The following is a 24,708-nucleotide window of genomic DNA, read 5'->3' on the forward strand; positions in this document are numbered from 1 at the left end:
TGGGGAGAGACGAGCTGTGATGTGATCTTGATTACCGGGCTTTTTTGAAAAGTGGGATGTGTTCAAAATCCCCACCCCCACATGCTGCGTTTCACAGCAAAGACGGCTGTACAGTTAAATGCTGTAAATTTACAGAAAGGGATTAATCTTTGGGCCTTTGTCTGTTAACCTACAGGATTGTAATAACAGTATTTTACTGTTGGAAAATGCCTGTTTTTTAACAGTGTATCTTTCTCAAAAGAAAAACGCTTATTTAACTGACCTCAAATAAACTCTGAAGATCGCACAAGACATTAGATTATTCTCGGAACTGTCACACCTAAAAATGCAGATGTCATTTTTAGTCTGTTTATGTAACCGTATTTCTAGATATCATTAAAATCAACATAATTTTACCCCCGAGACGTGAGAAGATACAGTATATAGGTCATGTCTTGATTTAATGCATGAAGACACACAGACTTAAATCATTCAAAAATAAGACCTGAAACGCACATCAAGCGTGTAAATAAGAATTCTGAATTCATGTTCACTTCAGAACATCTTTTATAAAACGTGTAACAGTGTTTCCTTCATGTTGACTCATGTTAAGTTAGGGCTCTCTCATCGCATCGTCTTGACATCTTCAGCGATGATGACATGCTGGTATCGCCATCTTCCTCTTCTGAGAAAGGTCAAACTGGGATACGAGTCGGGATTTGCCAGCTTCCCAGGACCCAGCTGAAATGTCACACAGGGTTTTTAAAGTCCACAGTAAATGTATACAGACATGCTCAGTGATGCACGCCCAGGACTGTGGATCAGAGCGTGTGAGATTTCAGGATAAGCGCGGTTTATCTGGATCCCGGTTAAACCCTAATATCATGCTAACATGTGTAACATTTAAAGCGGCATTCTTGTTCTTTTGAGTAAAAATTGGTTAAAACCAATTATTGAGCAAATACACGAAAGAACTGTGTTTAAAACTGTGTCATTACCAGAGGTGCCACAGTTACTTAGAAAAAGTAATCTGATTACTGATTACTGATGATTCCTCTAAAAAGTAGTTTCGTTTTATATGATCTGCCATGTTATCTGTGTATATTATGCGCTACTGGTGTACGGTGAAGATTCTCACCGCAGCACTGTCACAGGCCACGACTCAAAACATCAGGCTCATCCACGCAGCGAAGCAGTGCCGTATCACAACTCACGTAAAGAAATAGTTGCAGTGGCATTTACAAACTGAGATGGTCTCGTTTTTAAATGAACATGGGTATATTTGAGCAGATCATATCAATATATATCTCGTGGTCAGCAATGAAATGAACCAAATCTGTGTGTCTGCAGAGAATCTCCAAAGAATTATGTAGCAGTTTGAAGAGTTCCACAAAACACGCTTATGTAAGATCTGTGTCAGAATAGCCTGAAAAATGGCACCAGTGTATGTGCGTGTGTTGGTGTGTGTGTGTGCATGTCTGTGTGTGTGTGTGTGTGTGTGGTGTGTGTGTGTGTGTGTGTGCGCATGTCTGAACATGTGTGTGTTGTGACCAGCGTGTGTGTTTGTTGGCATCAGTGTGCTCGGGGCTTGGCATTTGAGTGCTCTTGCTGAAACAGCTAAATGGATGAATCATTGTGCACTTGGGAATGTTTGTATTTGTGGCAGAGAGAGAATAGGAGGATGTGTCATGGGATTAATCTCACAAGAACATGCCCAGGTCACATTTTATCCCGATTACAAAAGAAAATAGATGAATAAAATTTTGCATTTGTAAACTCAGCCTTTTTAAAAGACCAATCATATTTTTTTGCTTTGTGACATTTTTATTACTCTGGTTGTAGTTGTCATTGCTGTAGTAGGCTACAGATATTTTGTCATTGTGTTTACAGAGTGTCTCTCAACAGTGATTATGGGCTGAAGGTATTTTCTGATTAATTTATTAAATATTCGGTCTGGTCATTGAAAAGAAGGTTGAGTCTTTGCACTTTTACTAAAAAATTACAAAAGTCACAAAAAATGATTGAGTTTTTTACGATGCCATATTTTCTTAACGATCCCATATTTACTTCCTTTTCATGAACCATGAACCATGAATTTGTTTCCTTTGCTTTGCAGTGATATATCACAGGCCATGCACTTGACAGGCTTTGAAGGATTAACCCATTTTCTTTGTGTTTGCAATCCAATAATGAAGTGTCTTCCACTCTCTCTCTCTCTCTCTCTCTCTCTCTCTCTCTCTCTATGTTCTGTCTTTCCGTTTCTGTCTCTCTGTCTGCATCATTCCTTTGATAGATCATTCTCACCAGCCCTTCTCTCGAGTCGCTATGGAAACGTCCTGGTTGTGGGGTGAATATCTATGAGCGGGACCCCCTCATTTCTCTCTCACACCCAAACACTTTACAGTCGATGATAAACAAGAGCTTATCAACTGTGCAAAACTCCCTGAAACTAAAGAATTAAACCATAGTGACTTTGTGTTGTGTACAGACAGGTATATTGTACCACAAATCATGTTGAACGTACCCTAACTCCTTAGCATCACCCTAGCAACCAATGAAGTATTCAGATCACGTTGAGCTCATGTTTGTTTTCCACTGGTTGTCTGTTGCTGTTTTGAGTCATACTTTGCATCTACTAAACGTCCTGACAGTCTGTATGTGTTTCCATTCAATTGAAGTTTTCTGTTTCAAACTCTTCATGTCTCATTGTACGATCACATAAGCTGTAAACTAAACGCGCACTCTTTCCTCCCACTCCTGCGATCAAAAAATCATCCGTTTTATTCCTCCTTTATTGTGTTTTTAAAGTCTGCATCCCTCAGCCAGTTCTGGTGTGTTCTCTATTCATCTTATTACGGCTCAGATTATGACTCAGACTGCTAAATCGGGTTCTTCCGCTCTCCACGATTGATGGGTGTGCAGTCACACGTTGTGCTGGGAGAAAGCGAGAGAATAAAGAGGGATGGCCAGAGAAAGAGAGCGAGAGAATGATGCTTTGTTAATGAGAGAGGAGACGATGTAACCCGCTAACCTCACTGCAGCCCATCACTGCGTGAAACATACAAACAAAGACGCTCTGTATTACTGTATTAGTATTCTGAGAGAGAAGCGTTGAAACTTTATGCAGTGTTACTCTTTGATGGATGTAGAGATGATGGGTAAGTTTAATGAGATACTGTATTCTGAAATCATCGACTGTAAGTGTGTGTAAAATTATTTAGCGACAGACCAGCACACCAAATTTCATTTGTAGAGTTTGTTGAACAGCAATACTTTAGATATGTGTATTTTACTGACCCCAAGGAATATTTTATTGCTTTCATAATTTAGGAGATTTGATTTCTCAGTTGAGTTATATTTAGGTATCAACTGATTCTCAGATGTTTGGGTTAAATAAAAAGAGCAATAAATGAGAGTGTAATTGCATAAACACATGAAGATTTTGAATGTAGATTGTAGAGGTCAAATAATCTGGATTTGGGAAAATTTGATGAGAAATGTTTGTGTTCATATGGAGATCTTAAATAATATTGACTTTTGATTGCAGACTTGACAAGTCTGAGCTCAGTTTGACACATTGTTGACATATCTAATGACATTTCTAATGACCCTTTCTTAGGAGAAATATCTGATGAGATTTAAAATGAAATTTTAATTTGCTCTCGTTTTAATCTTATTGATGTGTAGGAGAAATAACTAAGAAAGTAAAGAGATCTCATCTGTGATTTTTCTTTTGAAGGAGTTACAGGAAAAAGCAAATATGCAAAAAGTGTATTTGATAGTTTCAGTAAAATAGACTTTTGTTGGATCAACATTTTTCTTTTATTCCTTGATTTTATTTCAGGAGAAACATTTGAGACAAAGTTTAAATAGTAATAATATAAGCTGTATAGGTGTGTGCGTGCATGTGTGTGTGTGTGTGTGTGTGTGTGTGTGTGTGTGTAGAAGGTGTTTGAGCTCATAATAGTTCACAGTTTTCTTTTTCTGATCCTTTAACCTGTCCAAACATCTGCTGTTGTTCACTGATATTTATATTAGTTTTTCTGTCTGATAAACATGGCCAGCAGTACAGCTCTATCCTTGAAGTGTTGTTTTCTTTTTAGAAATGAATTATTTCACTGCCTACGACATCTATTTTTTCAGTCAAGGTCTGAGATGCTTTTCTTCAGTCATATCAAAGGTTGCATTTATTTGCAATCTTAAAATCTGTCAAACTTGTTCAACTGTTCTATAGTTTGTGTTTGTTTGCACACAGTGAACCCATTTGGTTTGGTTTTGATTTTCTTTCAAATTTTCTCCTCAGGTCTCCAGTGGGCCGGTCTCCTCAGGTCTCCAGCCTCGTGCGTCTCTTCATCTCTCCTCCTCTGAACTCTAGAAGACTCTGAGGAGTAAGATTATGGCTCTCTTCTTATCCCGATGCTCTCCTGTCCTCATCCTGTCCCTGTGTGTCGTCCTTTCTCTTCCTCCATTCTGTCTTCCTGAATCCCAGCGGGAGGATTCGTCTCTCCAGCCCTTCTTCTCTCCGGAGCTTCCGTCAGAATTTAACAGTAACATGACGGATTTCGACGAGGGATCCAATGGGAAGTGTAGCGGTCTGGTCGAGTGTGCACCTGGAATCATTCTGCCTGTTTGGAAACCTGTGAATCCTGGTCTGGGAGAACAGATCGCCCGGGCCGTCATCTACTTCGTCTTTCTCATGTACATGTTTCTGGGCGTGTCCATCGTCGCAGATCGATTCATGGCTTCTATAGAGGTGATCACCTCACAGGTGAGATAAATGCGTTCTCAAATGCTGCATGTCGATTCGTTTTATATACTTAAATTTAAAATGATTGCTTTATTTCAGTGCAGAAGTTTAAAAGATTATAGATTATCTTTGCTTCTTGTACTTTAAGTGATCTGTAACCGTTTACTGCTTAATCCCTGGTTGTTCTTAAAGTGACAGACCCCAAAATCTAAAATCTTTCATCATTTAATCTCTTTTATGTGGTTGTCAACGTGTTTGTGACTCTTTCTTTAGTGGAACACAAAAGAAGATATTTTGAGAAATGTCTCAGTGGTTTTGTGTTCATACAGTAGATGAGCCAATGGGGCTGTTTGGTTATCAACATTTTTAGAAATATCTTCTTTTGTGTTCTGCAGAGGAAAGAAACTCATACAGGTTTGACATTACATGAATGTGAATAAATCATGAAAGAATATTTATTTTGGAGCAAACTATCATTTTAAAACCTTTTAAAGAACTTTTTACTTCTGTTTACACTTTATGTTTTGTTTCTTGTCTCGACAGTCTTGGTTATGGTAAGGAACACAATTGCATTAAAACTGTTTTTTTTTATTCATCACACATCCCCTTCCCTTAAACTGGAGTTTAGCTTGTAATGGCGGGTATTAAAACAAAAATAATTGCGTCTCTTTGCAATCGTTTGAGTTGCATTAAACGTGTGCTTGATGATTCTTTTTTTGTCTCGATGACCTCGCCCACATCTCTCACCTCTGCTAACGGATGCAGCAAAAACCTGTCGCTTTTATATAAGAAACTTGTTTTCTATAGTCAATATTCAACTTTAAGTACTTTATTTGACCACCAAACTAATCCAATTTAAGAGGCCCAGATTATCAACTCAATGTCAGTTTTTTATATTACACGGCTGTTTAAACAGTCAAATATGAAAGCCTCTTTATTCCCCTAACACAGTCATTCATATTAAATACTGCAGGAAAGCGTCTGCAGAAGCATTACAACAAGTGTTTATTTACCACGGCCACCTCACAACGCACCTGTTGTGGTTACAATTTTATAAACATCACTTTATGTATATTATGATAAATAACTGTTTATACTTCATCTTCACATACAAAATATAGATTAAATTCAATTTTAAGGTACTTTATTGGCAAGATTGTGTGTTCTTAAAATATTGCTAAAACACTGAACCTACAACTAAAGACATTCAATAAGTACAAACATTAGAGTAAAATAAAAATAAGGTGCTAAGTAAGAGGTACCATATAGAATGAAATATAAAATAAAGTATCTCTCTCAAGTAAATCATACTTTTATCCTTGGTGAGATCAAACAGAACAGCCTTGAGTTTCCCTCATTAATCAAAGCGTGATTCATGACCGCTGGTCACAGCATCTGAAATGCACTTTGCAAATTATTAAAGTAAAGCGTTGCCAAAGCAGTGCTTGAGCGGATGAGAGGATGCTGAGGGTCTCAACACCGCGTCCAGAACACTTCAGAGCCTGCGGCCAAACCGAACAAAACAAACTCCACCTCCATTCTTTATCTCAGAGGAAACAAATGTGCAGTGACAGGTTGAGCAACCCCAGGTGCGATGAGAACAAACCATTTTAACAATGAGAAAACATTGCCAGAATTACAATATCTCAGTTCAGGAGCGTTATTGAATTGGCAAGTAGGTTTGGCATCCCGCTGAGGCTTACTGGCTGTCAAGTTTTTATTGATTCAAAGGTGATTTTATGGAAATTATTTTAGCAATAGGCTGAAGATTTCCTGTGAAGGTGAAGTTTAGCTCAAAGACAAGATTCAAGTTTTATTGGAAAATTGGTCAAAACTAGATTTTTTAACTACAAGTACCTGATTGTATTGATGATTCATTTCTGTCTGCAACTTATATCGATTTAAAAAAAGTTTGTCTTGAGTCCAACCACAACAAGAATAAAATGTTTTCATGTTATCATTTTATCAGTATATCTGTGGTTATTGAAAGCTTGTGAAGATTTCAGACACAAATTGTTTCCTCTTTAATCACACAGGAGAAGGAGGTGACCATCACGATGCCAAACGGAGAGACGTCTGTGGCCACCGTAAGAATCTGGAATGAAACCGGTGTCTAATTTGACCCTGATGGCACTCGGCTCATCCGCTCCTGAAATTCTCCTGTCTGTAATCGAGGTGGGGAGATATTCCAATGACAAACAATCCTGGCATTTACAGCAGATGGCTCAATGATCATTATTGTGGGTTTGAGATTATTTGCAGAGACCGAAATCCATCTGACATCTCCAGTACCTCAGAGATGACATAGTTTTGTTGGCTAACCCAGAAGTAAATGCTGTCTGGTTCCCTCTACCCAATGCCTATGCATTTTTCCCATTGACTTTTGGAAGGTAAAAAAAATAAGCTCTGTGATTAACCTGAAAGGTTTATGATTTTTACCCATTTTGTCTATCAAGATAATCTTTACAAATGAACACCACATTTGTTACCAAAAATTTTTGTAAAAGCCGAAATGCAATCGGCAGAATGAAAAAGGTAAGACGATGCTATAAACAGAAAACACTTAAGGTCGAGAGAGGATCCATGAACTGCAGTTGCTGTGAACAAAACAGTTCCATTGCAGTGAACGGAGTTGGTGAGACTCTCTGTTTAGTGACTCTGCGTCCACCCTGCCCCCACACCATATAACAGCCAATCACAAAATTTATGCGACTGACACGATTTCACTACAAAATTTCAAATGCTATTAGATTATTAATGATAATCTTAAATCTAAAATGTATTTATTTTTTATGTAGCCTTGTTGTGCAAGCACTGTCGAGCTTGTGCAGAGGCAGCAGCTTTTGCCAGAGGGGAACTAGAATCCCATGGTTGGGCCTGGTTTCTCCTGAGTTTTTTTTCTCTATTGGAGTTTTGGGTTCCTCACCACCATTTGCATGCTGTTTTGCACTATTTGCCCTTCCAAGGGGGCTGTTTTAGAATTCAAATTTTAAAGTTTTACATAATTTGTATTGCATATAGGAATTTATAGTCTGTTTAATATGTGAGATGTGTTTCTCTCTCCTTTATCTTAATGTGTGCCTTCACTGTGCGTGCATGCATTTCTGTGTTTGTGTGCGCGTTCTTGTCTGTCCGTCCGTCCGTGTGTGTGTGTTTGTCTATGTCTATGTGTGTTTGTCTATGTGTGTTATGTGCATATTGTGTGTGTGGAGTGTTTATATGTGGGTATGTCTGTCTTCTTTGTTTTCACCTTTTTTCTTGTTTTCATAGGTATATATCTTTATTTGATTTGCTTATAGTCAATATGTCTCATGTACAGCTACTTTGTTACAATGAAAATTGTAAAAAGCGCTATATAAATAAAGTTTAGTTGAGTTTAGTTGAGTACGCTACTATACAAGTCTTAGTTTTATAGTCCAGATACATTTCTTTTCTGTTTTTTCCCTTTTTTAAGCGAGACAGTTTTCTTAGCTCATTCACTTATATATGGTTACCCCCCTCCTCCGCCCACCTGGAAAATCACTTGGCCCACCTTTCATCTCATATTTTGAGCTCGGCCTGTACACAACGTGCAAAAGGAAATGTTTTCTTTAATCCCATCTGTGTCTCAGATATTATTGCTGAGAAGAAGAGTCAGAAATCTGTCAAATGTCTCTGTCATTAGAGTTTAAGAAGAGATGTCAACAATGTGTCAAACTGAGCTCAGATTTGTCAAGACTGCAATCAAAAGTCAATAATATTTAAGATCTCAATATGAATGTAAACATTTCTCATCATATTTACTCAAATCCAGATTATTTTTCTATAATTTACAGTAATTTTACACCTCCATTCTCTTTATGTGTTTCAACAATTACACTCTCATTTGATTCCCTTTTTTCTAAGCAATTTTAGGAGAAACATCTGAAATGAAACACAATATTGAGATCTGAGATAAAAGGCTTAACACAGCACGACTGAGAACTCCATTAAATCTCATGGACAATGAAAGCTCGACCCCTGAGCGATGATAATGTTCTCAGAGAACAATTTACTAATGCTTCAAGCCAGAAACTGTGTGTGTGAATTGTTTAAAGTTTGTGTGTTGCATGCTGGGTAACATTTGGCCTGCGGAGCGTTGTTCTATCTAATGAGCGTCCAGATAGTCCAATGTTTATTAAAGAGAGCGAAACACAGAGCGCCGCTGCCTCATTTCTCACTGTCCACCGCATAGAGACAACACTATTCCTCGTCTCAGATCTGCGTGTCGGCCTGTGGAAGCTGCTTACCGCTGCGCCGGACGACATTTAGCACATCAGTGGAGCGCCGGCAGAGCTTTATTGAATAACATTTGTCACTGTGTGTTTGTCACTCTGCATCTAATGTGTTAAGACCTTGGTCAGGTCACCATGCTCAACATCACAGTGACATTGCTATCCAAACAACATAGCAAAGCATCCTTCATCTTGAAAGATTCCGTGTTTAAGAGCAGGCAGCAGATGAGAGACTCGCTCTGGCTGATATTCAGCAGAATTTGGTGTGAGATGTGTGAAATCTCATTGGAGGCTCAGCTGGAGTCGAGGAACAGAATGAATTATCTGTGTTTCACAGATGAACCCCCAGAGATATGAGGCTTGACAGTTCCTCCTACTGTATACAGTAGAGAGAGAGAGAGAGAGTGCAGTCATACAGTCACAGGTGTTCACACACATACGTCGTTTTGTCTTCTAATGTTACATAGCGTATACGTATTTTTGCAACATCACCATTTTTTTTTCATTATATGAATAAATAATTTTTAAGAGTTAGGAATGTTCATTATTCTTGCCCCCCCATTGACTCCCATAGTATGAAAAAATATTTGTTTCTGTTGAACACAAAAGAAGACATTTTGAAGAATGTAGGACAACAAACAGTTCTGGGGCACTTTTGACTGCCATTGTATTTTTCCTACTATAGGAATACTGGTTATAAGTATTCTTCCAAATATCTATATTAAGCTTGTGTTTTGATTGGTCATGATTGATGTTTGTGTTTTTGTCACTGTACATGTGTGTGATTGTTTCAGGTGTGTGGTCACGGTTTCTTGGCCGGTGATCTGGGTCCGGGCACTATTGTGGGCAGTGCTGCTTTTAATATGTTTGTGATCATCGCGATCTGTGTGTGGGTGATACCTGACGGTGAGGTAAGGAAGATCAAACATCTGAGAGTGTTCTTCATCACGGCCTTCTGGAGTATCTTCGCTTACATCTGGCTTTACCTGATCCTCTCCATCATCTCACCTGGAGTCGTGGAGGTCAGTGTACATTTAGTTTTTGTCTACTGAATAGGTCAATAACATGTAATATCATATTTATGTGCTTAAATTTTCATAAAATTGGACATAGAATTGTCATGGAAAAAGTAAATTCTCTATAATTTTTAATGTCTAGTAAAATAACAAACCAGTGCAAGATCTTGAAGTTTCTTCAATTGACTATCCATTATTTTATTTAGGTAAAATGAGATTACATACAGTATATACGTTGCGATTTGGATTATGTATATATTTCTTCATTGGTTGTGTTGATTTGCATTGTTGTTGTATTGTAGGTTTGGGAAGCTCTTGTCACTCTCTGTTATTTCCCCGTTTGCGTGATCTTGGCCTGGATCGCTGACCGCCGCCTCCTCTTCTACAAATACATGTCCAAACGTTACCGTGCCGACAAAAGAACAGGGGTAGTCGTGGAGACGGAGGGAGAGATGACGCCCAAAGGTGTAGAGATGATGATGGACGGCAAGTTTCCGCTGAGGGCCGGACCCATAGGGGTCGAAAATTGCCAGGATGGCAACACGGCAGGTGCTATGGCAACCATTCCCAACTCCAACAGCACCACTGTTCACTTGGAGGGTACCAGGGACCTGGACGAAAGTCGCAAAGAAGTGAGATCAAAGATGTTTAATTAACCACAAATGTTTATTCAAAAATAAAATGGCAAAGAGTCCACTTGACTCTTTCTCTCGCAGGTGATCCGCATCCTGAAGGATCTGAAGCAGAAGTATCCTGAAAAGGAACTGGATCAGCTGGTTGAGTTGGCTAACTACTACGCCCTCCTTCACCAGCAGAAGAGTCGAGCTTTCTACCGCGTCCAGGCCACGCGTATGATGATTGGCGCAGGTAATGTACTGAAGAAACACGCAGCAGATCATGCTCGACGTACGGCGGCACCGGGCATCGATGAGGGTGTAGAAGAAGAGGATCTGACCACCTGCAGTCGTATTTCCTTCGAGGGCACTCACAGACAGTGTATGGAGAATTGCGGCACCATCTCCATTGGTGTGGTGTGTCGGGGGGGTCTGGGCGAGAGCACCTTTTACGTCGACTACTGCACGGAAGACGGCACGGCAAATGCAGGCTCTGATTATAAATACTGTGAGGGAACGCTCGTGTTTAAACCTGGAGAAACAAGGAAAGAAATAAAGGTGAGAAATGAATGTGTACATGTGCTTACATTTGTTGTTTGGTCATTTCAAAAGTTTTGTTTTGTGAACTGAACTCACTATTGAATATGTATATAAATAAAAAGGTGGGCATCATTGACGATGACATCTTCGAAGAGGACGAACATTTCTTTGTGCGTTTGCTGAATCTGCGCGTCGGTGACGCCAAGGGCATGTTTGAGAGCGATGACGCTGATCAGGGACCCAAAGCTCGGCTGGTTGAACCGCTGATGACCACCGTCACCATCCTAGACGACGATCACGCTGGAATCTTCACGTTCACCGACCGTCTGATGCGAACGAGCGAGAGCGTGGGCACCATGGAGGTGACGGTGGTCCGGAACTCTGGGGCCCGTGGAACCGTGATCGTCCCGTACCACACAGAACCGGGGTCGGCCCAGGGGGGCGGGGTAGACTATGAGGACACGCACGGGGAGCTGGAGTTCACCAATGACCAGACGACGTGAGTGTGTGTTGTCTTTAACATTGATGTAGGTTATCTCTCCTTCATGTCTGGAGTCATTTCAGTCCCTTTTGTTCGTCACTTTGATTTACAATTATGAATGAACTCTAAACATCACGCTTTCACTTTTCACTGATATTCAGCATGAGTTGGTTTTGCGTTTTTACAGAGAGTTGTTGGATTTTTTCCATGCGGTTTTGCGTGTGTGTATGTAGATGAATTTAAATTTGATTAAATATTGACATGCAACCTTTTGAAGTGATTTAAAAGCTGACATTTCCAGTGATTTGTGTTGTGTGCAATGAGTGTAAGTGTGTGTGTGTTGTGAGTTCATTCATCAGCTTTTTAATGTGGTTTCATGTCAGGGTGGAGTGCTGCTGCTCATGACCCCAGAGGAACAGCATTAACTATTTATAAGTGTGTGTGTATGTGTCTGTCTCATTATACTGTACAATTCAAGGACTGACACTCTTTCCTATTTAGATGCAATTTTCTGCCACTTGTCACAGTAATCGATGTCAGACTTCTTCAGAAGCCACCCCCTGAATACATGATAACTGTGCGTATGTTCGTATGTGTGTGTGTGCGCAGTCAGACTATCCAGCTGAGGATCATCGATGATGAGGAGTACGAGAAACATGAGAATTTCTTCATCGTACTTGAGGAACCTCGCTGGTTAAAGAGAGGAATATCAGGTGTGTTAAGGGTTTTATTTGGTGTTTGGGTTCAATGTTGCGTTTCATTTTCACATATATCATATCTGACACAATTTAAAATCAGCAGTTTATTATCCAACATGTTGAAAAACATGACATATCCACCATCATTTTGACATTGTAACATTCACATTAGAAGACATACAGTGGGTACGGAAAGTATTCAGACCCCCTTAAAGTTTTCACTCTTTGTTATATTGTAGCCATTTGCAAAAATCATTTAAGTTCATTTTTTTATCAGAAATGGTGGATGTGCTCAATTGGGTTTAAGTCAGGGCTCTGGCTGGGCCATTCAAGAACAGTCACGGAGTTGTTGTGAAGCCACTCCTTCGTTATTTTAGCTGTGTGCTTAGGGTCATTGTCTTGTTGGAAGGTAAACCTTCGGCCCAGTCTGAGGTCCTGAGGACTCTGGAGAAGGTTTTCGTCCAGGGTATCCCTGTACTTGGCCGCATTCATCTTTCCCTCGATTGCAACCAGTCCTCCTGTCCCTGCAGCTGAAAAACACCCCCACAGCATGATGCTGCCACCACCATGCTTCACCGTTGGTACTGTATTAGACAGGTGATGAGCAGTTTTCTCCACACATACCGCTTAGAATTAAGGCCAAAAAGTTATATTTTGGTCTCATCATACCAGAGAATCTTATTTGTCACCATCTTGGAGTCCTTCAGGTGTTTTTTAGCAAACTCCATGCGGGATTTCATGTGTCTTGCACGGAGGAGAGGCTTGGTGGAGGGCTGCAGTGATGGTTGACTTTCTACAACTTTCTCCCATCTCCCGAATGCATCTCTGGATCTCAGCCACAGTGATCTTTGGGTTCTTCTTTACCTCTCTCACCAAGGCTCTTCTCCCCCGATAGCTCAGTTTGGCAGGACGGCCAGCTCTAGGAAAGGTTCTGCTCGTCCCAAACATCTTCCATTTAAGGATTATGGAGGACACTGTGCTCTTAGGAACCTTAAGTGCAGCAGAACATTTTTTGTAACCTTGGCCAGATCTGTGCCTTGCCACAATTCTGTCTCTGAGCTTTTCAGACAGTTTCTTTTACCTCATGAAACTCACTTGCTCTGACATGCACTGTGAGCTGTAAGGTCTTAAATAGACAGGTGTGTGGCTTTCCTAATCAAGTCCCATCAGTATAATCAAACACAGCTGGACTCAAACGATGGTTTAGAACCATCTCAAGGATGATCAGAAGAAATGGACAGTACCTGAGTCATTAAATATATGAGTGTCACAGCAAAGGGTCTGAATACTTAGGACCATGTGATATTTCAGTTTTTATTTTTTAATAAATCTGCAAAAATGTCAACAATTCTGTGTTTTTCTGTCAATTTTAATGGCTCCAATATAACAAAGAGTGAAAAATTAAAGGGGGTCAGGATACTTTCCGTACCCACTGTATATCATATTCTAACGTTCGTCTCTAACGTGTTTTATCATCATCAAACAGGTTCTTTGATTCTCTGACTCATTGTGTACAATAAGCTTGTTTTACAGTGTTTAGCATTACATGTGAACAGATCTGAACAATCTTACACTTGCACAGTAGATATGTGAAGTCAGCATCTGTTATATCTCAAAATAATTTTCTACTCACCCATATGACGTTCTACATGTTTTAAGACCACCTAGGATTCTTAGGGACACAAATAAAGATATTTTAGGTTACATCCGAGAGATTTCCAGGCCTCCTCATTGACATCAAGGTTAAAGGTATTGTCAAGGTCCAGAAAAGTACAAAAGACACTGTTAAATTGGTCCATGTGATCATAGTGGCTCAACTGAATTTTTTGGAAGCGACAAGAAACAAACCAAAATAACGACTTTAATGGATATATTCTCCTCTGTCTTGTCAGTCTATGGTGCACGTTCACGAAAGCACTTCAACGCATTTTAACAATGGACCAATTTAATGATGTCTTTAGTACTTTTCTGGACCTTGGCAACAACTATAACCATGATGTCTATGAGTAGGCCTGGGAATCTTTCAGATGTGTTCCGAAGATGGCGGGATGTTATAACATTTGTCCGACAATTAATTGTCTAATAATTAATTGCGATATGGGTATTATTTATTGCGTTATTTATTGCGTGGTGATAATTGTTTTAGAGTTTGACAATAATTTTTCATTAATTTTTAGTTTTTTTAGAAGTTGTGATTTATTTAATCCTTTATGAATCACGTATCACGTGCAGAATAAGATAAATACACACTTTAGTAAATGCACCTCTATAACCATGGCTATTATTGTATGGAAAACATTCATTTTAATCAACTATAATTTGAAGAGAATGATTTTTTAACCCAATCATATTATTTGACCAATTGGGACATACAGGCTACATAGCTCCGCCCATTTTCATGTTTTGCATGAAGTGTTTTTGTCACTCTTTTCTGAGAGGAAAGAATGTAAAAAGGGAACACGGCACAATATCTTCCGACACACACAGAGAAACGTGTGGTGTGTGTGTGTTTATTAATGGAGTAAGGTCATCTTTAGCACTAACTCCATCTCTCTTGTCCCTCTTACATCACGCAGCACTGCTGCTGAATCAAGGTAAGGCCTGTGAATCACCTCTGACATGTGTTCACTAACCCTCATTTAAAAACACTCCACGGGTCATGCCGGAGAGCACAGAGACACCTTTCCCAAACTCGTCAGGGATACGATTGTGATCTTGAAAGAAGGATTAGACGTTCGCCGTTGAGAGAGAGAAGTACACAGAGGTGTAGGTGTAATGAAGAGGCAAAGACGTTTTGCGGCCTCTTGACAGTCAATTTTAAGGGCTTAGAAATAAAAACTTGTTGGATCTCTTTAAAGTGTTTTAAAGGGGGCATATGACGCGAATACATGTTTTTCTGTGTCTTTGGTATGTTTTAAGTTGCCTATGCATGTATTAGACACATAAAATTGCAAAAATTAAAATGAAGAAACAAAAGATGTATTCTTTCTAAAAAAGAATGCTCTCCCAGACCTACCTGAAACACCCACCCAAATGTATACGCAATGTACAATCTTACACTTGCACAGTAGATATGTGAAGTCAGCATCTGTTATATCTCAAAATAAAAATAGTGTTATTTTCACATGATGTTCTACATGTTTTAAGACCACCTAGGATTCTTAGGGACACAAATAAAGATATTTTAGGTGACATCTGATGTGTCTTAATGTATACGCAAGTAAGGTGGCGTACCTGTCAGTACAATTGATTTGGAACCTCAACTCAACTTTATTTATATAGCGCTTTTTACAATTTTTATTGTTACAAAGCAGCTGTACATGAGACACATTTAATACAAGTATGAATTCTAAAGCAGCCCCCCCGGCCAGGCAGATAGTGCAAAACAATATGCAAACGGTGGTGAGGAACCCAAAACTCCCATCGAGAAAAAAAACCTCAGGGGAACCCAGGCCCAACCAGGGGATTCCAGTTCCCCTCTGGCAAAAGCTGCTGCCTCTGCACAAGCTCAACAGTGCTTGCACAACAAGGCTTAATAAAAATATAAAAATTAAGGATTAAAGATTATCATTAACAATCTAATAGCATTTGAAATGTTGTAGGAAAAACAAAGTTGACCTGATGTTCAAAATATGGTAAGAGGCGTTACATTTCCGTCACACGCTTGCAGTTTCGACCAATCACTACGCACTGGTTAACTGGCCAATCATAGCACACCTCGCTTTTCAGAGCAATGAGTATGTAAAAAATCAGCGCGTTTCAGAGAGGCGGGGCAAAGAGGAGATACAAACATGCACTTTGTGTGGAAAATACAGCGCTTTTGATCCATAAATTGTGCGTACACATTGGATTACATCTAAAACAAACCATAATATTTGTTTTAGCCTTGTCATATGACCCCTTTAACTGCTACAATTAGGTTGATTCCTAAAGACTAGAAGGAAACTTAAAAGGAGTAGTTTGAAAAGGAATGTTTGAAACGTGTTTAGATTTAACCCTAAATTTAACATCAAATCCAGAAAAATCCTGGAATGAAAAACACCTCAGACTCATTTTGAATAATTAAATCCGCAGTACACTCGGATCATCTCAAAGCTTTATCTCCAAACCTTATTGTGTTGTTTGTGTGTGTACAGTATGTGTGTGTTGTGATGTACCTGGTGTCTATTGATTGGTTGTGCCATCGTTTTTTTGATTGAAAGGTATAGTTGTCTGCTGTATCTCATCCCATCTCCTCTCTTTCTTCTTTTGTGGTGTCTGTGTCTCAGATGGTCCAGAGGGGGAGCTGATCGCTGAGAAGGAGGAGGCCAGGAGGATAGCGGAGATGGGGAAACCCATTCTGGGTGAACACAGTCAACTGGAGGTGGTGATTGAGGAATCCTATGAATTCAAGGTATTATACTGGTAATGGCCAGAGGAGAATGCTATTGCTCTTTCATAGCTCAGGAGAATTGATGGAGTTCTCAGTGTCGTTGAAGTCTCAGCTTTGTTTTTCAAAGTCAAATGAGAGTATGGAGGTGTAAATGAATGTAGATTTTAGAGGTCAAACAATCTGGATGTGGTAAATTTGATGAGAAATGCTTGAGTTCATGTTGATATCTTCAATAATGCAGACTTGACAAATCTGAGCTCAGCTTCTGAAGCTCTTCTGAAACTCAAATGATATTCGTGACTCTCCCCAGGAAAAACATCTGAGACACACTAAAGCAAAATTTACAATATGCTCTCTGTTAAACCTCACTGATGTCTAAGAGAAATGATGGAATAGTTGTGTTTTATCTCTAATGGGAAGGTAACTTTGATGCAAGGGGCGTGGTCAGGGCGACACTATAGCAACGGCCGCAAATCATCTTGTACTGCCTAGCGACTACCTAAAAATCCCTAGCAACCATCTAGCCTATCAATGAGCCGTTTCAGAGCACATTCATTTGAATATTATCCGATGGCTTGGTAGATCATTTATCCAGCTCTTCGGTCTTACCGAATCTGTTCATCTGTGTATGAAACAGCTCGACAGGAGGTCGGATGGTGGAATCATGCATGCTGAAGTGTACATTAAAACTCTTTACTGTATGTAGGTCATTTGATACATGGTAGGAAACATGTATGTCCATTAGAGATGACGACCCATAGGCGGAGATTCTCACAGCACACCGAAGGTTCTTTTTCATTCTTCACATCACAAGAGGATGAACATTTTAAATTATCAATGTTTGATTATCTACAGAAAAGTCATTTGAAACTCCCACTCAATGATTATTACACAAAGATGCGTTTCGATTTTTCATGGCCGTCGGTGACATTCATTGTAACTTAAGTTTAAAGGATCTCTTTGATTAACCCCACATCATTCATGAATTGCGTTGGTGTGTTGAGGCTGTTGGTCCGTGTTTGTATCATTATTTATTTAGAGCAGCATCTGTGTAACAGGGTCATCATTAAAGCAAACAGGACGCTTTGGTTTGTGGTGTGAGAGAGAGATCACGTGTGTCACGTGTGTTTCAGAGCACCGTGGATAAACTGATCAAGAAGACGAACCTGGCGCTGGTGATCGGCACTCATTCATGGAGAGAACAGTTTGTGGAGGCCGTGACTGTAAGCGCAGGTCTGTCATCACACTGAATTCGTTTTATTCACTCAATCATTCTCAAGCGTGAAAACATAATGAGACTTTAACATTCAGTGAGATGAATAATTCACAGGAACATGTCAATTCTGCCATCTTTAACATAAAACCATTTTTGTTTTATTTTATTTCCTGGTGTTTTCAAAAGCCCATATCCACTGATTCATGAACTTTTTTTTTTATACGGTATATCTTATTTGTGTTTGACAAAACAAATTTGTTCATACACTGTTAAATATAACACAGAACAAATATGATGATATAAACTTTTATTATAACACTATATAATAAAAAACAATAAATTATAACAGTTATTTACTCAACAGTAAATACATTTTTGCATTGTTGCAAAGCAGCTTTACAGAAAATACATTTTAGCAGGACAGATGAGAAAAAGTGCAGAAATAAGTACAAGAAATTGAATAAAATCTTAAAAATGATAAAACATGTGTTATTGCAAATAAAATATAAATCAATTTCAAATATATTTATCAATTATCAGATTGTTATATTCATAATTCTGTCAGAAAATTTTGGTTCTTGAAGGGATTATTGACCCAAAGCTGAAAATGCATGATTATATTTTCAATATTTTTGTGTGGACTATACCTTTAAAATATGGTTGCATGGTGAAAACTGGCATTGTCAATCTGTAATGTTTTTTTAGATGTGTGCAGGGAAGATATGAGTGATTCAGTACTGCCCTCTGATGGTGTGATATTGTAAATACATCATTAACCCACATTAAAGGAATTCTTCACCCAAAAAATTTAATTCTGTCATCATTTACTCACCTTCAAGTTGTTCCAAATCTGTATAAATTCCTTTTTTCTGATGAACACAGAGAAAGACATTTTAAAAAAAAGTTTATTACCAAACAGAACTTGCCCCCCATTGACTTCCATAGTAGGAAATAAATACTTTTTACATTTTGAAGAATGTAGGACAGCAAACAGTTCTCGGGCACTTTTGACTACCATTGTATTTTTTCCTGGTTTTAAGCTGGTTTCAAGCATTCTTCCAAATATCTTTGTCTGTGTCATCAGAACATAGAAATATATACAGATTTGGAACAACTCAACTCGATAGTGAATGATGACAGAACTTTTTCATTTTTGGGTGAAGTATCCCTTTAAAGCATATCTCATGGATTGTGTTGTCTTCAGGTGATGGGGATGAAGATGAAGAGGAGGGCAGAGTGGAGCGTCTCCCATCCTGCTCCGATTACGTCATGCACTTCCTGACGGTGTTCTGGAAGGTTCTTTTCGCCTTCGTCCCGCCAACAGAATACTGGAATGGCTGGGCCTGTTTCGTGGTGTCCATCATTGTAATAGGTCTTCTGACAGCCGTCATTGGAGATCTGGCATCACATTTCGGCTGCACCGTTGGGCTTCGAGACACGGTCACGGCGGTGGTGTTCGTAGCTCTCGGCACTTCGATTCCAGGTGTGTGTGTGAGACGTCTAACAAGATCAGCAACTGCCTAGATCAGTTTTGTCATATTTATATTTGCTTTTTCTTTGTCAGACACGTTTGCAAGTAAAGTCGCCGCGACTCAGGATCAGTACGCAGACGCCTCTGTGGGAAACGTCACGGGCAGCAACGCTGTAAACGTGTTCCTGGGCATTGGGGTGGCGTGGTCCGTGGCGGCCGTGTATTGGGCCGTCCAGGGAAAGAAGTTTTACGTGGATCCCGGGTCACTGGCCTTCTCCGTCACGCTCTTCACTATCTTTGCCTTCATCTGCATGGGGGTGCTGTTGTTCCGGCGCAGACCGTCAATCGGAGGAGAGCTCGGCGGCCCGCGGGTCCCTCGTATCCTCACTATGCTTCTCTTTCTGGGTCTGTGGTTCCTGTACATCCTCTTCTCCAGCCTGGAGGCTTACTGTCACATCAAGGGTTTCTGAACGACCAGCCAGACGAGAAGCAAACATCACAACTGCAGTAAACACCCACTACACACATACAATGATATCCATGAAAAAAACGAGTGGGGAAGCCAATGTCATACACTAAACGCAAGAAAAACTACACACAGACCTATAACACATACAGCGGATGTGAAGCACTGAGTTCACTTAAATAAATCTGAGAAGAAAGAAATGATATGAGAGATGATGAGATGAGATGCAATGAAAGAAATATTTATAAATGAAAAAGGAAAGCATGTAGGGAAGAAAGACAAACAATGGTGTGAGGAAGAAGGAAGAATGGTTTAAAATATTCACATTTCAATCTCTTCAACTCAAGGACGGGATAGACAGCCTTTGTTTCTTATAGATAGGTTTCTTGACAGGTCTTTCTTTATAGAGTAAAAGATGAAAGTTTTCTTCAGATGTTAGCAACTTCGATGATGTTTTTTAGTTTTAGGGAGAACGTTGCAGAAGTCAGCCGAGTCTTTTCCGGGCTTTGTATATCACAGACTCTGAAGTTGTCAGAGATATTGTAGTATTTCTAATCAGGCTGAATGTACACTCTGCAGTTTTTCGGTCTCAAGTGACTGTGATTTTAAAAAGCTAATGTGGACTGTGTCAGACTGTACAGTATAGATTTAGACTAACTTTGGTCATGTTCTGACAGCCTCATTGAGACGTGAAATGAAAACGGTAACGCACGATCCCCTATTAAAAACAATATCTCCTGCATGAGAAAATAAAGAGGAAATGTGGACGGCTCCTGTTCGGTCATTTTGTTGATGGAATCAGAATGAATATAGTCACCTCCAGAAACATCTGTCAGAAACTGATGATTTGATGTGGACTCATGACGTTTCGGAGAACAGAAACTGCACATTGTTCACCTGGTTTAAAACAACAGGAGAAGACCTGTCTTCTCGTCTCCAGATGTGATACAAATTCAATAAAATTTTCACATGAAACACAAAAACTTTAACAACATAGAATGGAACTTTTTTATGACATCATAACACTGACTTTGGTCTCCTGAAACGCAACACAGTGGTTCAATCTGTCTTGTTGCTTAATGACAATAAAACTTTTCTCCATGTCTGAAGAGACCTTCATCGTCGCTGAGATCAGACGTCGGTCGAGTGTTTTGCATGCTCTGCAAAAATATATGTCGACTCCGTTTTATTGTTTCAAGTATGAAATCACAACAATGTTACTTCTACTTTGGAGCTACAAGAATAGCATCTGCTGAATGAGTTCTAACTTGTCTTGAACTGTTTAACTTGATAATGAGTTTTTCAAATGTATTACAGTACAAAAGTAAGAGTGAGTTTATGCTTTTTTATTCAAAGGCTCTTCTGGATTTTATTACAAAACACTAAAGGATAAAGAAGGTGAATCTTACGAAACCACGCCAGAATTAGAGTGAAATGAAAACATAAATATTGTAAAAAGTAAATAAAGCCTGTTTTAGGACCCCTTACTATTCTTTTTTTTACTGTAACTGTAAATCTTGCCATGATGTGTACGTTGTTTACTTAATACAATTTTGTTTTGCAATTTTTCAACGATAGTCATGTGATGGAGTTTTGGTCCTGAAATGTCACAATGCACTGTCACAGGGCCTTAAAACACGTTTTTATTTCTCTAAATGTTATTTTGTGATTTGGGGTGAATATAAATCAGATCTGTTCTCTTTCCTTCTGAAAGGTCACTGGTTACTGTACAGTTTCTCTCCAGATTTGTAAACCTGTTGTGGGCTTCTTGTTCTTCAACAATTTAGCAGATAAACAAGGAAGAAGATAATTAGGTCTAGCCATTCCAGCTGAAATCCAATTCGTTGTGTCTAAACCGAAAGAATGCTGGTTGACTCCCTGTGAGATTTTGACTCCCCTACTTCTGATTGGTTTCTTTGATTTAGGATGCTGCTCTGTGATTGGTCCCATTCTCTAAAATCCGCTCCAACACATAATCTTAACCCTAATCTTCGTTGGGGAAAACAGGGTATCAAAAGGTAGTCCGATTTTGACACCGGTTTCTGACAGATTCACAACAAAATCTAGTTTACGTGTGGAGCACTCAGGATTGTGTGTATATGTATGTTTAAAAGAATTTTCAATGTTTTTTATGTTGTCGGCTCATCTGTCTGCTGTTTGTAAAAAAAAATTAATGTACGTGATGTCCTCCAGTTTACTGTACGTCAGGACTTTAGTCTGCATGATGTACTTCATATGGACAGAATAATAACGGCATGCTTTGACTCTGAAGACATGCATGAATCTGAAGTTTACAGTGTTTGTTCTTAGAAAGGACGATGTGTTGATTTACATTAGACAACAGATTGTCAGACTACAATGACGGCCGCATGTGTCGGATGTGTTTAGTCAAAATATGTTTCTCTGAATTCAGTAATGACAAATTATTAATATATTAATTTATTTAAAAACAGATCTGGATGGTTTTTTTTTTAGATAAAAGGGTACCAGTATTTGTGTGATTTTATTTTGGGTTTTTTTCAACATTTTTGCTTGACATGTTTGTATTGTTTGTCTTGAATACTGTTCAAGTCTCTGTTTACAGTTCAGCAGTGATAATTGAAATCCACTGACTGGCGTGTCGTTTGAAAGAGAACACGTGAGATTTGATTTCGTATGTTCAATTTCATACTTACAAACTTAACCAGACTGTTACTCATTTGGTCATCTGTTTATTCGCACCCGCACAATGGTGTTAAAACTTAATTTCAGTTTAGAAAATATAGAAAATAGTTTCTTGGATTTTCGTGAATTATGTTGATATGTAAAACATGAAGGATTGGGAAACTCTTAGATTATCAGAAACCCAAACCCATCTTTTGTTTCCTGTCCAGTTTTTGCCTTAAGAGACTTCTACCAACTACTATATCACATTTAATTATGTATTTTTTGTCATGTTATAATTGTATCTGTTCTGTGTACTGTTTGTGTTTAACCCTGTGCAATGATAACCAAAATGATTGAGACGGAGCGTGCAATATGCTATCTTCACCTGAGTGTCAGCAATACATTGCATTAAAACTCTTCTGTTCTTCTTATGCCTGTCAGACCCGTCTCTTGCGTCTTTAGCTTTTCTTTAGTGCATGTGGTTGAACACTGATGAGGACGTGCAATACATGAGAGAGATGAGGAGGAGAGTCAGGAGATTTCGAGAACGTCCACTGTTTCTTTCCATGTTCCTTTGTTTGTCAATGTGAAATGATTTCAATGGTGACTGCTGTAGGATTCAGTTTATCTGTAGAAATCACTTGTTTCCCTCAACGTCGGATGTTTACTCTTTATACGACTGTGTTAATGTCAAAAGATTTGTACAACTTTTTGGAATACGACTTTGTGACGTTTTCAGTCTGTGTTTTTCTATTGCCAATTTGCTCAGATTGATCAGTAGTTATTAATGGTTTTGATAACTGTTTCCAAGATATTCTCCACATAACTAACAAGTGTTCTATCTATCTATCATTGATGTAAAATCATTATTTTTGCTCTGGGCCATTCATTGATTTCAGATTAATTTGTCTTGTGACTCATGATAACTCATGTAAATGACATTGTAGTTGAGATGTGTCTTGTTTTCTGGACTGTGTGAATGGTTGATGTTCATTGAGAAGATCCTTCTGGTCTTCTCTGACACCTGTCTTCTTCTTCACATGTATTGATAGTGATGATGATGTGTTCATGACCGTAATGTGATGCGCTCTGCTGTTTTTGTGCACGTGCCTATTATGTGCAACATGCATGATGTTCCTCTTTGTACGCATGAGCAGTTATTAGTGCCAATGTTTACATGTAAAGCGCATTCGCTTTTTATTCATTTATTATGTTTCACAAAATACACTTATTTGAATTGGAGGCTGAAAACAATGTATTGGCAAACCAGTTCTTTACTCTTTCTTCCTTCAAAATTGTTTTTTGTTCTGAATGTGTCTTGTTGTCCTGACCTGTTTGTATGTTGTCTGTCTTTAAATTCGTCTTGCTTTTCCTCATGTTTTTATGCTCTTTCATATGGCCATTCCTCTCTCTGTCTGTTATATTAAATAATGACTGACCTGATGTCAAAAATGAAAAAATGATGTGACTTATATTGATCAAATACTGTAACATTTACTAGAAAGTAATGTTTTATGTTTCTGGAAGTAGGGCAGAAAAGTCAGGACAAAAACTAAAAGGCAGTAGAGATTTGGAGAACATGGCATGTTTTGTGTATTAAGAAAAAACAATGTAGCTGTTAGAGTTTAGGCAGATCTTACTAAATAAAGATTATTTATTTTAAAAATCTTTTGTCCTTGAGTGATTTTTTATTCAGTGGAATTCCACATACCAGATGATAGAAAGATAACACATAAATACGTGTCTGCGTTTGTTTTCATATTAAAAACAAAAACATTATTTACTGTATTACTTGCATATTGATCAGGTATGTACAATCATTAACACAAGATACAATATTAGATGAGGTAAAGTTCATGCATTTAAACTGTTAAGGATCATTTTAATCATTCATTTTCTGAGGTTCTTGGATACGACATTCACAGACATTTTGGCATCTCTGGTTCTTTGGGAAACGTAGTGCTTTCCATTCAGTTGTTTCCTCTGGGAAATGATTGTACAATTGTTATTAAATGTTATTCACCATTCTATGTTAACGTTCATGTTTGACTGATGTAAAATGTATTTATGACGTGCCGATCCTAGACGTCTAGGGGCCCTATGCAAACCTTTGTGAAGTGCCCTTGTCATAATAGTTCAAATTAGATTACAATAACTGTAAACTATAGCATAACATAAGATATAACAATTATAAATCAATTAACACACT

General features: G+C 38.7%; 1 protein-coding gene across 1 annotated transcript in view; it reads left to right on the plus strand.

Moving 5' to 3' along the window:
* slc8a2b (solute carrier family 8 member 2b) overlaps positions 1-24,165 on the plus strand; it is a 95,376-nt gene extending 71,211 nt beyond the window's left edge. Inside the window, 13 exon segments of the mRNA XM_056756982.1 lie at positions 4,283-4,747; positions 6,763-6,834; positions 6,836-6,901; positions 9,774-10,001; positions 10,298-10,627; positions 10,712-11,167; positions 11,272-11,648; positions 12,240-12,343; positions 14,905-14,922; positions 16,597-16,721; positions 17,834-17,933; positions 19,121-19,399; positions 19,481-24,165. Of these exon segments, the coding sequence (XP_056612960.1) occupies positions 4,376-4,747; positions 6,763-6,834; positions 6,836-6,901; positions 9,774-10,001; positions 10,298-10,627; positions 10,712-11,167; positions 11,272-11,648; positions 12,240-12,343; positions 14,905-14,922; positions 16,597-16,721; positions 17,834-17,933; positions 19,121-19,399; positions 19,481-19,857 (2,904 nt within the window). The 5' untranslated portion in view covers positions 4,283-4,375 and the 3' untranslated portion in view covers positions 19,858-24,165.
* Positions 24,166-24,708: the final 543 nt, after the last annotated feature.

The sequence above is a fragment of the Triplophysa dalaica genome, chromosome 9, assembly GCF_015846415.1.
Source record: "Triplophysa dalaica isolate WHDGS20190420 chromosome 9, ASM1584641v1, whole genome shotgun sequence".
Lineage (NCBI taxonomy): Eukaryota > Metazoa > Chordata > Actinopteri > Cypriniformes > Nemacheilidae > Triplophysa > Triplophysa dalaica.